General features: G+C 41.1%; 1 protein-coding gene across 4 annotated transcripts in view; it reads left to right on the plus strand.

The window, feature by feature from the left end:
* Positions 1 to 13,187, plus strand: part of CAPN7 (calpain 7) — a 74,845-nt gene that overhangs the window by 47,165 nt on the left and 14,493 nt on the right. For 3 of the 4 annotated variants that reach the window (XM_029070806.1, XM_029070805.1, XM_039912830.1), the window contains exons 3-8: positions 141 to 298; positions 4,306 to 4,373; positions 5,390 to 5,590; positions 9,255 to 9,341; positions 11,405 to 11,531; positions 12,453 to 12,538. In XM_029070806.1, coding sequence (XP_028926639.1) covers positions 141 to 298; positions 4,306 to 4,373; positions 5,390 to 5,590; positions 9,255 to 9,341; positions 11,405 to 11,531; positions 12,453 to 12,538 — 727 coding nt within the window. Of the gene's footprint in view, positions 1 to 140; positions 340 to 4,305; positions 4,374 to 5,389; positions 5,591 to 9,254; positions 9,342 to 11,404; positions 11,532 to 12,452; positions 12,539 to 13,187 lie in introns of those variants that run through there. The other variant, XM_029070808.1, reaches the window with a different exon arrangement.

Raw genomic sequence — 13,187 nt, forward strand, 5'->3', positions numbered from 1 at the left:
GAGGGTGGTAGCTGATAGGACGGGACATGGAATATAATAGTAGAAGTATCTTATTGTCTCTCTGCCGATGGTGGTTTTTTGTTTCGTTTTTTTAAAACACTCTCCAATGTCAGCTAACTCCGTATATCTTTTACACCTAGTTCAATCTCAGAACTCGGATCCCTTGAAGTCAAAACAACAGATGGATCTGGAGCGGGCCCATTTCCTCGTTACGCAGGCTTTTGATGAAGATGATAAAGGCAACGCAGAAGAGGCAATAGAATTGTACACAGAAGCAGTGGATCTCTGTCTGAAAACAGTATGTTACGCTACAGGTTTACTTGGTGAAATTATATTATGGTAAGAAATTCTTCCGCTTCACCATGAATTGCCCTTAACTGGCTGAAAAAAAAAGGTAGTGCCTGTACTACAGCCACAAAATGATAATTCTCTCTTTTTCATTTCAAAATTTTGATGTCAGTTATAGTCGTGCTGTCTGCTAGAGTGGGAATCTAGTTTTCTCTTGGCCGAATGTGACCAGAAACACAAGCTATTCTCCCTGTATCGGTCCTTTGTTTCTTCACAATGGCCTCTAAATTTTCTGTAAATTGAATTGCTATCCTACCCAAAAAAGACAGTGAGGTAACTTTCAATTCACTCACTATATTTATTTGGGCTAATTTATTAACAAGATACATTTTTGGGTAGCTGTTTAAATGTAATGATTTAAAGGCTGTATGCAATCTTCATTCATGTGGAAATTGAAAAATGGAAATTGTGTGTCTGCCATTAACATCACCAGAATTTGACAGTGTTCAGGAGAGGAATCATTACGTTACCATTTGAAATGTTTGCTCAGAAAATTGCAGGTACTACCTTTTTATCTTAAAAAGCCCAGAAGCCAAAAGTAACTCATTCGAGGAAGAACTCACCATGATGTAACTCCACCAAGTCTGAATCATTCTTCTTGCATTTTCTTTTGCTGATTAAATACTGAAGCAAGAGGTGGATTGGGAAGGTTTTATCATTTGGAAAAGTAAAATTTGCATTAAAAGTTATTTTCAGGGTTAGCAGAATGGCATTTGGTACACTTTTAAACTGCCCAGGTTTAAGTATTCACATGGTACTGTGGACTTAAATTGCTCTTTCATCTGGATTTAAATTGCACGAGGTACACTGTTCTCTCTAGTGCTATAGTTACTCTGAAGTGAAGAATTAGAAAGGCATTGAGCATTAAATGATAGAGTGACTAGAGTTAAAATGCTTTTAGTGCCAGGTTGACTATCAGGAAGTGACATTAGGAAAATCAAAAGTGAGAGAATCGAGTTCATTAGGTGATTTTATAAATATAGATGATTTTATAGGAATTGAGAAATGTGTACCCTTGTACTGCTGAGAAGGAATGAATAAACAAATTATAAATTGAGGAAAAGAAAGTCAAAAATTTCAGAGATCTTTCAGGTAAAGATCAATTTTCAATTGCCTTTGAGCCAGTTAAAAAAAATAATCTGGGAGTTACCCACTTTAGTATAATGAGTCTGAAGGAAAGTGATATAAACTGAAAGGGGCAAAATTGAGCCCTGCAGTCGGCCAATCAGTAGTATTTATTGAGCTCTTACTGGGTGCAGAGCACAGTACCGAATGTTTGGGAAACTACAATATAATCAAGTTAATAACAGTAATGATTATGATATTTAAGCGTTTACTATGTGCCAAGTACTGTTCTAAGCACTGGGGTAAATACAGGACAATCAAATTGTCCCAGGTGGGGCTTAGAGTCTTCATCCCCATTTTCCAGATGAGGTCACTGAGGTACAGAGAAGTGAAGTGACTTGCCAAGGTCACACAGCAGACAAGTGCGGAGGGGGATTTGAACCCACGTCCTCTGACTCCCAAGCCCGGGCTCTGGCCACGGGTCCACTAGGTTGGTAGATGTGTGCCCCGTTCACAACAAGCTTAGACTCTAGAGGGAGCTTACACCGGATTTGGTTGATCTCAGCCCAGCTGGGCGCGGGGCAGGATGGTTTATGAGAACTTCTTTTCACCCTCATTCTTCCACCTCTCTGATTGTTTCAAACCTGTGTAGTCTCTCGCTAGCAGGAGAAGAGTGCACAGAAGTCTCTATAACTTCTAGGGCCTCTGACCCAGCAGCTCACAGGGACACATGTGTTTCAGCAATCCCCGCCCTCCTTTCTTTCCCCTAGCCCCCTGCACGTGCCCACGCATGCACATACAGATATTAGGGTGGGCCTATCTAGGGTTCTGGCTGGACTGGTCCTGACTGGTCCAGGGTCACACAGAGTTGGGGGTAGAAAAGCACAGGAGTACCTTCCTGGAGGGACTGAAGCCCTTGGCAAGATGCAGCCTTAGTGACTGCAGCAGAACCAGATACCCAGAGGACCCCTCTTGAATACAGGACCCCTTTGGTCACGATGACTGAATTCTATACACACTTGAAAGCTCAGAGAGTGGGGATTAGCTCCTTCCTCCTGTATTCATTCATTTATTCAATTCAGTCGTATTTATTGAGCGCTTACTGTGTGCAGAGCAACGTACTGAGCGCTTGGGAAGTACAGTTTAGCAACAGATAGAGACAATCCCAGCCCACAATGGGCTCACAGTCTAGAAGATGGGAGACAGGCATTAAAACAAGTAAAACAGGCATCGGTAATATATATAAATAAATAGAATTGGAACTTACGTAGGGAATACTTAACAGAGTGGGAATTAGCTCCTTAATTAAGTATTCCCTACGTAAGCTTCCTGCTGGCCGGGTACAATACTGGGAGGATTGTATCATTGTCACAGTTGAAAAATTCCTGAGGTTAAGTAGTTTAAAGCACCTGAAAATATCATTTTTTAAGGTTTGTTTCTTTTAGATTTTAATGTCATGTATCCTGCTTGTTTTAATGAAATATTAGTTTGTTATTCTTTTAGCGTGTTAGAAAATGTCTGCTGGATATATCAAAGCTTATAGTTTTAGAAGGAAGGGTTTTGCATCAGTGGCATTTATTGAATACCTACTAAGTGCTTGAGAGAGAACAGTAGTAAGATATACGTCCTCTGTCTTCAGAAAGCATATAGAGACAATGTAATGGAGACACAGACAAAAATTACTAACAGAAAGTGAAAGCTGAGGAGAAACAAGTAAAGCAGGAAACAGTATAAACCCACCAGGATGAACAACAAAACAAATAATTGTTTTTATAAATATCACTACAAAAGATATGCATATATCCAGGTGCCGATGGGATTAAAATACACAAGTGCTGTGGTTGGGTGTTGGTCTAATTCATCTGGGTGTTGTGACTAAGTCAAGGAAGGTTTCTAAGGGGAAACGGGCTTTTTAGGAGGGCTTTGGAATGGGGAGAGCTTTAGTTTGGCATATTTGGTCAAGTGAAGAAGTTCCAGGTTTGGAGAATGACACGAGCTAGACTCTAAGCTTGTTGTGGTCAGGGAACATGTCTGCCAGCTCTGTTGGATTGAACTTTCCCAAGCACTTAGCACAGTGCTCTGTACACAGTAAGCACTCAGTCAGTGCTTATGATTGTGGTGATGAGGATAGCACTGTACTCGTGTGCTCAACTGTATATATTTTCATTACCCTATTTATTTTGTTATTGAAATGTACATCGCCTTGATTCTATTTAGTTGCCATTGTTTTTACGAGATGTTCTTCCCCTTGACTCTGTTTATTGCCATTGTTCTTGTATGTCTGTCTCCCCCAATTAGACCGTAAGCCCGTCAAACGGCAGGGACTGTCTCTATCTGTTGCCGACTTGTTCATTCCAAGCGCTTAGTACAGTGCTCTGCACATAGTAAGCGCTCAATAAATACTATTGAATGAATGATAGAGATCAGAGGCAGGAAAGTTGAAAGCAAGGTATAATTAGGTGAGCCTGGAAGGATTAAAGAGTATATATTTTCGTTACCATATTTTCGTTACCCTATTTATTTTGTTAATGAATTGTACATCGCCTTGATTCTATTTAGTTGCCATTGTTTTTACGAGATGTTCTTCCCCTTGACGCTGTTTAGTGCCATTGTTCTTGTCTGTCCGTCTCCCCCGATTAGACTGTAAGCCCGTCAAACGGCAGGGACTGTCTCTATCTGTTGCCGACTTGTTCATCCCAAGCGCTTAGTACAGTGCTCTGCACATAGTAAGCGCTCAATAAATACTATTGAATGAATGAAAGAGTAGCAAGTGAAGAGTGAATATGTAAGATGGAGCAACCTAGTTCAGAGCCTTGAAACCAAAGGTGTTTACGCGTTCACCATTAGTTGGCTTTACAACATCCTGGTATCTTTTTTTTTTCCCCCTTCAAGTCTAATGAAACTTCTGATCAGGCCCTGCAAACTAAACTAAAACAACTGGCTCGACAAGCATTGGATAGGTGAGTAGTTTCCCTCTAATTTTGAATGATCTGTCTGTTTGGGGATAGATTAAAAGATTAGGATTTTTCAGTCTGGAAAGGCAGACCTGAGAGTTTATCAAAATTGTGAAAGATATGATCAAGGCAAACAAAAAAGTCTTATTCTGCAAGTGTCAACCACCACCCCTTGAAGCCTGAAGGATGCAATGTTTTAAGCAAAAACAATTTACCTGATTTTACACAACAGGTGATAGACATGTGGAATTTAATGCCTCAGGAGTAAAATACCAATGGATTCGAGAAGGATTTAGGTAAATTTGTGGATGACCAATAAGGGCCTTTTAGGGGGAAAAGGTAGGGATGTTAGGGCCGAGGTGGGGGGTGGAGTAACATGACCATGGGGAAGTAGTTAAGGAATTCCTCTTGAAGGATGTGCATTTTTAGGAGCCTTTGTAGATTGAGAGTAATTGGTGGATTTGAAGGGAGAAGGAGTTCTCCGCAGGGAGGAAAGGCATGATCAATGAGTCAAAGACAAGAAAATGAAAGCAAGGAAGATTTAAAGGGTTTGCTTGGGCGGGGGGGAGGTGAGGGCACAAAAAGCCTGAGCTGGGAGTGAAGCAGGAGAAAAAGTGGGAGGTTGAGACACCGCTGGTGAGTTTTTATGTGAAAAGGATTGTTTCGCTACGCAGGTGTATAGACTGAACCCTTGTTAAAGTAGCCTGGTCTTTTCAAATCCCTCCACATAAGTGAGTCAAGTACGTATTGGGCAAGGAGAGATTTAAAAAGGAAAATATAAGGGAAGTGAAAGATTGCCTCCATGCATTACTGTTGTCTTGAGTGTATCCTGGAAGGGTTAATACAACTTCCAAAAGTGTCTAACTTTTTTCTTAGAGTAAATGTATACACTGTTTTATATATTGAGATACTTATTTGGTAATAATACTGGATTTAGGGAGCTTCACATGAAAAATTCACTAGAAAATATGAAGTTGTAATAATACAATATTGCTGTGTTTCTCTGTGCCATTTTATTTTAGAGCAGAGGCATTGAAAGAATCTATGTCAAGCTCATCTCAGAAAGACAAACCCACACCAGTTAAATCAAGTCAGCCTGTTAGAACATTCTTTCCACTGGGACCTGATTTTTCCTTGAATAATAAACCTCAGACTGTTAGAAGTGTGCAAGCAAGTGAACCACAAGGGCAGCGATACACATCAGAAGAGATAGAGGTGCTCAGGTGAGTAAGGAATACTAATTAAAAATGTATGCAAAGCCTATTCTGATAACAAGGTTTTCAAACAAAAAAAAAAAATACATTTTTTGTTGAAGTACAGTAACTGCCAGATAAGGGTGAATTTGGGTTTTGGGACTTTTTTAAAATGTTCAAAACTTGGTTAGGAAGCCTGTCTCTTCAAGGGAAAAGTTATATATCCATAATAATAATAATAATAATGTTGGTATTTGTTAAGCGCTTACCATGTGCCGAGCACTGTTCTAAGCGCTGGGGTAGACATAGGGGAATCAGGTTGTCCCACATGGGGCTCACAGTCTTAATCCCCATTTTACAGATGAGGTAACTCAGGCCCAGAGAAGTTAAGTGACTTGCCCACAGTCACACAGCTGACAAGTGGCCGAGCTGGGATTCAAACTCATGACCTCTGACTCTAAAGCCCTTGCTCTTTCCACTGAGCCACGCTGCTTCTCTAATAAATGATTAGTGTGTGGAATCCAAGATGTACTCCAGGATACCTATGGAATATATTCCTCAGAAATGTGATGTACTGTGTGAACCACTGTACTGCGGATACAGTTTCCCGGAGACTTAAATGTAATTTGTTCATTTCCTGTTTGAGAACCATACCTGACAACATGACTAAGAAAGCCCTTTAGAAGGTAATTAAAAAGTACACTGACGATCCCTTCTCCCTCACCCTTCCCTCTGACCCAGCATTTATCTTTTTAAATCGGGGATTTGTATGGCTCCCACTGAAACTGTGCCACCCCCCACAGCTTCTAGAAGAAAGGGGACAGGAAAATATTGACAGGCGTGGTCCCCAGACCCCGATGACATATCCCCAAGTCCTCGCCCTATCTCCTTGACCGAAATGGCATTGAGCCGAGTCTGTTCGACCGGGCTCCGTTCTCTTCTGCTGCTCTTGATCGGCTAGCCTCTCCGATGTTAGCTGCCTGTCAGATTTCTTTGTTACGGAGAAGAGGCCTCACTTCAGCTCAGGGGCATTTCCAGCGGTAATAAGAGAGCTCTTCTTCACCAAGCCACCCGTTCCTCTGCCCACCAGATGCAGCCCTGAATTGGGGCACGTAGCACAGCACCAGTTAATGAATGGGAAGCTGGGGACATGAGTGGCTGAACAGGCTTCTCTTGCTTCGCCTAGAGGCCACACAAAATGAGGCCAAGAGTTTTTCCATTTCTGGGCTAATTGTATTACCTCCCTCCTGAACCCCTACGGAAGCAGAGTCCAGCCTATGTGTCACTGATTTGAAAGTGGGGTGTGTGTGCATCGGGGGGGCGAGGAGGGAGGGGTGCGCAGGGAGGGAACTGTCTTTATTGAGTGCATATTCTGTGTAGAACATTGTACTAAGCACATGAATAACTACAATAGAGTTAGTTGACATCATCTCTGCCCTGAAAGGGCTTAGAATCTAGTTGGGGAGGCAGCACGGGGGAAGTCCAGTGAGGAGATGAAATTATTCAGGGAAGAAATGTGATTCCAGAGTGAGGACCCCACGGGGACCGACCCGGGGCGAGGGACCGTGCTGTGGGTCCCAAGTCCTGGGTTCTAGTCCCAGCCCGATGTGCAAATTTGGGGATTCCGGCTCTGCTACTTGTCTGCCGGGTGGCCTTGGGCAAGTCCTTTTGCTTCTCTGTGTTTCTGTTACCTCATCTGTAAAATGGGGAGTAAGACTGTGAGCCCCCTGCCAGACAGGGACAGCATCTAACCTGATTACCTTGTATCTACCCCAGCGCTAAGTACAGTGTCTGGTATGTAGTAATTGCTTAACAAATGCTTTATTATTATTATTATTGTTATAGGGCTTTGAAGATGAGAGGAGTGATCTCCCAAGAAATCAGTGGTGAGAGAGATGAAAGCGAGGGACCATGAGCAGGTTGACATTTGAGGAATGAAGTACGCAAGCTGGGTTGTAGTGGGAGAGAAGTAGGGATAAGTAGAGGAAAGATAGCTGATTGAATCCCTAAAAGTCTCAGGTAGAGAGGGATGGACAATATTGAAGAAGAGAAGCAGCGTGGCTCAGTAGAAAGAGCATGGGCTTTGGAGTCAGAGGTCATGAGTTTGAATCCCAGCTCTGCCACTTGTCAGCTGTGTGACTGTGGGCAAGTCACTTAACTTCTCTGGGCCTCAGTTACCCCATCTGTAAAATGGGGATTAAGACTGTGAGCCCCATGTGGGACAACCTGATTCCCCCGTGTCTCCCCCAGCGCTTAGAACAGTGCTCTGCACATAGTAAGCGCTTAACAAATACCAACATTATTATTATTAATATTGAGGTTTTTTGAGGAATAGGGAGATATGTACAGAACAGTGATCTGAGCAGCAGAGCGAAGTCTAGAGTAGAGAGGAGAGAGACTTAAGGCGGGGACGTCAGTAAGATCGCTAATGCCAAAGTTGTCACATTATGACAGGTACTTGGACCAGTGAGGTAGCAGTTTGAATGGATCAGAATTGATGGATTCCTGCAGTCATCCCTGCAGCTTTAAGATGTGATGTCCAGCAGGGCTTAGGGATCCTAGTCTATGTCAGCCATTTTTCAGGTTTGCCGTTTTAATTAGTTAATCAGCTTAAAAAAGAACCTCTTGCTTTCTATCTTTAAATTTCTCATAATGGATTATTTAATTTTTGATTGCTCATTGTCTTTTTTTATTCCTTTGGGTGGCACATCTCATCCCCTTCCCTGCATCCACATACATCTAAAAAAGGGGGTTTGAACGTCAGGGGCTTATGCAGAGTAGGGCTATCCATTCTGCCTTTCTGTGCTGTTGGGCCCAGAAGCTTTCTTCCAAGCAATTGGTAATTTTTTGCACCTCTTCTGGCAGCTAGGCCCATTTTACTTGGTTTGTCATAACCTACAAGAAGCTAAGAAGTAAACATTTTTACATATTGCCATGTATTCATTGTTTAAATCTTTATTTGGGTGAGATTGTCAAAAAAACCCGCCAAAAACATAGATTACACCATGCCAGAAGAGCACACCTAGCTGAACTCTACCCTTTGGGCTCAGAGGAGAGAACTATTTCTATGTCTTCTGAGGCTCAGAGGAGTGATGGTGACCCTTCTCCCAAACAGGGATGGCCTGGGTGGTGGTGAGGAGAATGAATGTTGTGGGATAAAAAGGCTCATCTCCTTTGACTGCCTGAAATCCCTAGTACATGGGAGAGCTGGACTGGATGAAATGACAGTTTTGTATGCTATTTATCCTTTTTTAAAAGTATCCCTGAACTAGCAGCAGACTTGAACGACTGTTATTTATTCTATACAAGAAATGAAAAAGGTGAGTTTTTAAAATCACCCATTAGTCTGTAAATGCTGTTTGTGTGTTTTAATGAGAAGCAGCATGGCTTAGTGGCAAGAGCACGGGTTTGGGAGTCGGAGGTTGTGGGTTCTAATACCGCCTCCACCACTTGTCAGCTGTGTGACTTTGGGCAAGTTACGTCACTTCTCTGTCCCTCAGTTACCTCATCTCTAAAATGGGAATTCAGACCGGGAGACCCACGGGGGACAACCTGATTACCTTGTATCTATCCCAGCACTTAGAACAGTGCTTGGCACATAGTAAGCGCTAAGCAAATAGTTCATTAAATTAAATTAATAGGTAATTCTGAATTTATAATGCTTAAGTCTAAACATTTTTCTTTTACTTTGCAGAAAGACATCGAAAATAAACGGTATTGAGTATGTCCCTTTCATGAGTGTGGATTTGAGGGAGCGTTTTGCCTTTCCGATGCCATTCTCGTAAGTGAACACTATTTAACATGTAGGTTTTATTGATGGTGGTTTTTTTTCTTGTACCTGAAATGTAGGTTGAGACAGTTTTTTTAAAAACTCTCTGAAGCAGGATTTTTTCCTTTGAAAATTTTTCTTACTTTGACATATTTCCCATCCTTTGGGAAGCTCTCAAGTCCATAATGGTAGCAGTTATGCTATTTATTGATCACGTGATTGCAGTGTATGGTACAGAGTGCTTGGGAAAGTTCATCTGGTGCACAAGACACATTCCCCACCCAGAAGGCGCTTATCCTCTAACAGGCTTTGAGTATCATCTAAAGTTCTGAAGATAGCCATCGTGAGTTGCTCTATGGGAGGACTAGAGGCAAACACCTTCTTGGTTTGAGAAGATGATGGTGAACCTTTTATGGTAGAAAAAAAAATCCTAGGCAAAGTATAACCTTAAACCGGAGAAAGCAAAACTCTTGGCTAGCAAGTGAGAACTAGATGGCGTCATCTAATTTTTTTTTTTACCTAGACAACACACTCTCCATACTGCAGAGCAGATAGTGAAGAAGAAAACCAAATTAAGAAAGCCCACGTTCTTTTGGGAGACTTCTGGTGTGTGGTGATAATGTGGCACCAGACTTCGGACCAAATGGAAGGTCTGAGGAGCTATAACAAAAACTATTATCTGGTTGGTGCCTTACTAACTGGCATACATGGACATTCTTAGTCAGTTGATCTTTTATTGGGAATTAATTTGCTGTGGTTGAGTCCTCCCCCAGCTCCCATGACATTTGCATAGTTTCTCTGTGTCTCAGTTTGCAGTCATCAATCAATGGTATTTATTGAGCGCTTACTGTTTTCAGAGCACTGTACTAAGCGCTTGGGAGAGTACAATACAGCAGAATTGATAGATGCGTTCCCTGCCCACAATGAGTTCACAATCCAGAGGAGGGGACAGACAATCATATAAATCATTTATAATATATGAATTATAGATCTGTAAAGTGCTTTGGGACTAAAGTGGGGCATATACCAGGTGCCCAAAAGTCATGCTTAGATGACAGCAGGGAGAAGGAGGGAGTCTTTTAACTGGGGTGGGCCTCTTGGATCATGAGGTCTCTTTTCCACTGATGTCAGTTCCTTGGACTTCAGGTTGATTGTATTTTTCAGAGACTTTTACAAGGTTTGTGGCTTGGCTTATGTGGCATACAGTACTAATCGTTAACAGTAGCTTCAACAGGAGTTGAGTCAAAACTTCCAGGATTTGTTGTGCTGTTTCTCTTATAGCATTATTGGATCTTAGGGAAGGCAGTTTACTTAAGCTCTCCATGGTTTTGCAGAGCTCTCTTGCCGGTCAGCCCTTCATCTTAAAAAGCAAGACTTTTGACTAACTTGTCCTTCCCAATCTCTGAGCACGATATATAGTGTCGCCTCTTCCGTATGTGGATGTGCGACATGGACCCACATCACATGTCTCATCGGACTCCTTAAGCAGTTCTAGTCATGCTTCCTCCGTGTCATACAGAGCATCAAGTGGCTAGGCAGGATCAGAACAGTCGTAGAATTAAGTCAACCAGCTACTTCAACATCGTTTCGCTGGCTAGCTCCAGTGAAATGACCAAATCCAAGGGGTCCTGAAGAAATTCTTTCAGGAAAGTTAGAGTATAAGCTCGCCGTGGGTGCAGGGAATGAATCTTGTGCTTCTGTTGCACTTCCCGTGTAGGGGTGAAACATATTGTGAAGTTGATGGGTAGTCTACACCCATGATAGCCAACTGTAGGCAGCACTGGGACTAGTATGTAGGTCTCCTGATCCCCAGAGCATTTCTCTAAACTTTCTACCAAACCGACAGCCGGACTGTGTATATGGACACGTACTGGAGTAGCAGGGAGGGCTATGTGGAGGGTCTCTGTAGTGAACTCAAAACTTCTTAGTATTTGAACTTTTATAAAGTTATTACCATTCAGGTGATTGTATCAAAGACAGAAATATAATTTTTAATGTTATTCAAAAAACAAGCTTTTGTTTTGAATATTAGGTTTTAGAAGAATCTCTTAGGATTCCCTTTTTCTTTATTTCAGTGATAAATACGGGAAGTTGCCGTTGTCCCCCAAACAGAAGGCTATATTTTCTAAATGGGTGCGGCCAGATGATCTTACCAATAATCCTACAATGATCTATACTGTTTCTAGTTTCAGCATAAAACAGGTAATTTTTGTCATTTGGTTTTGGAGGAAAAATAGGTTTTTTAAACATGAGAATTTTAAATGTTGACTGTTCTATAAACTATTTCATAGTATTCAGCATATACACTTCACGTGCTTCTGTTCTGAGCAAAAATATATTCATTTATTCTGTAACAATGGGATTTTAATTCTGGTAAATTAGAAGTATAAAATACACATATTTTATAATATATTTTAAAATATAAAAATTTATAAGTGGATTTTGTTTGACCTGGTATTTTTTCTACTTGGTTATTTTCCAATATACATTAAAATATAAAATCATGAGAATTCTATATGTCAAAGAGATAGCACGGATAAGAAAGAGACACAAAGTTAGCCTAGACCATATTAATAGCTTCATGAGGTCATGATTTGAATTTGCTTTATTCTTTTGTATTGACATTGAAAGAGTAGGAAGTTCTATCTATCATTTTCACAAGTTGTTTGGGCAGTCCCACAAACCTGGTCACGATTTAGACATTTTGTGGTAATGCCCACCTACTATAGATATAGCCTTTAACTGGTTTGATGCTCTCGATTTGTTTCACGTGGCGATAGTGGAACTCCCAAATTAAAACGTGCAAAATTCCCTCTCGTAATTTAAAATGCAGTTGTAGGCTAAATAGCTACCATTCATTGATGATTACAAGATTTAAAAAAATTTTAAATACAGTAATGCTTTCTAGTTCTCATTTTATTTCAGCCAAGTCCTTTCATCATGACTCTAAATTTCTAAATTTATTTTGAAGATTTGAGATTTGGCATTCCTGTTCAGTTTTCCTATGAGATCAGTTCTTGATTCAAAAGATTATAATGCCAGAGAGGAAGGTGATGAGTATAATGGATGTTGAGTCATTTTTGAGAGGACTACTCTCTTTAATTTTTTTATTATTATTATTAGACAATAGTATCAGATTGTTCCTTTGTGGCGTCACTGGCTATAAGTGCAGCTTATGAAAGACGGTACAATAAGAAATTGATTACAAGGTAAAAATTTTTACATTGTATTTTTTCATTGTCCCATCTTCTATTCTTGTGTAATAACACTTATTAATAACATAATGGAGGTAAATAGCTTAGGAGCAATCGTGCCTTTGATTTGGGCAGTGCTCTCCATTAGTGCAGAGAAATCGAGGTCGGGGGGGAGCCCAGGGAAGGTTTGCTATCTCACAATCTTGGTAAGCGGGAAGGAAGGGAGTGGGTGGTAGTTGTCAGGATTCTTTAACAAGTATATCACAGTTACCCACTCCCTAGTCAGGAGAATGAGTTGGAAAAAGTGACCTGGAGTTCAGTTCCAGATTCGTGATCAAAGTAAACTTGAGGAAATTTTATATTTCAATTGGGTTATTCTTGGAGAAGCAGCGTGGCTCAGTGGAAAGAGCATGGGCTTTGGAGTCAGGGCTCATGAGTTCGAATCCCAGCTCTGCCACTTGTCAGCTGTGTGACTGTGGGCAAGTCACTTAACTTCTCCGTGCCTCAGTTCCCTCATCTGTAAAATGGGGATTAAGACTGTGAGCCCCAGGTGGGACAACCTGATTCCCCTATGTCTACCCCAGCGCTTAGAACAGTGCTCGGCACATAGTAAGCGCTTAACAAATACCAACATTATTATTATTATTATTATTATTATTATTAT

The sequence above is a fragment of the Ornithorhynchus anatinus genome, chromosome 8, assembly GCF_004115215.2.
Source record: "Ornithorhynchus anatinus isolate Pmale09 chromosome 8, mOrnAna1.pri.v4, whole genome shotgun sequence".
Classification (NCBI taxonomy): Eukaryota; Metazoa; Chordata; class Mammalia; order Monotremata; family Ornithorhynchidae; genus Ornithorhynchus; species Ornithorhynchus anatinus.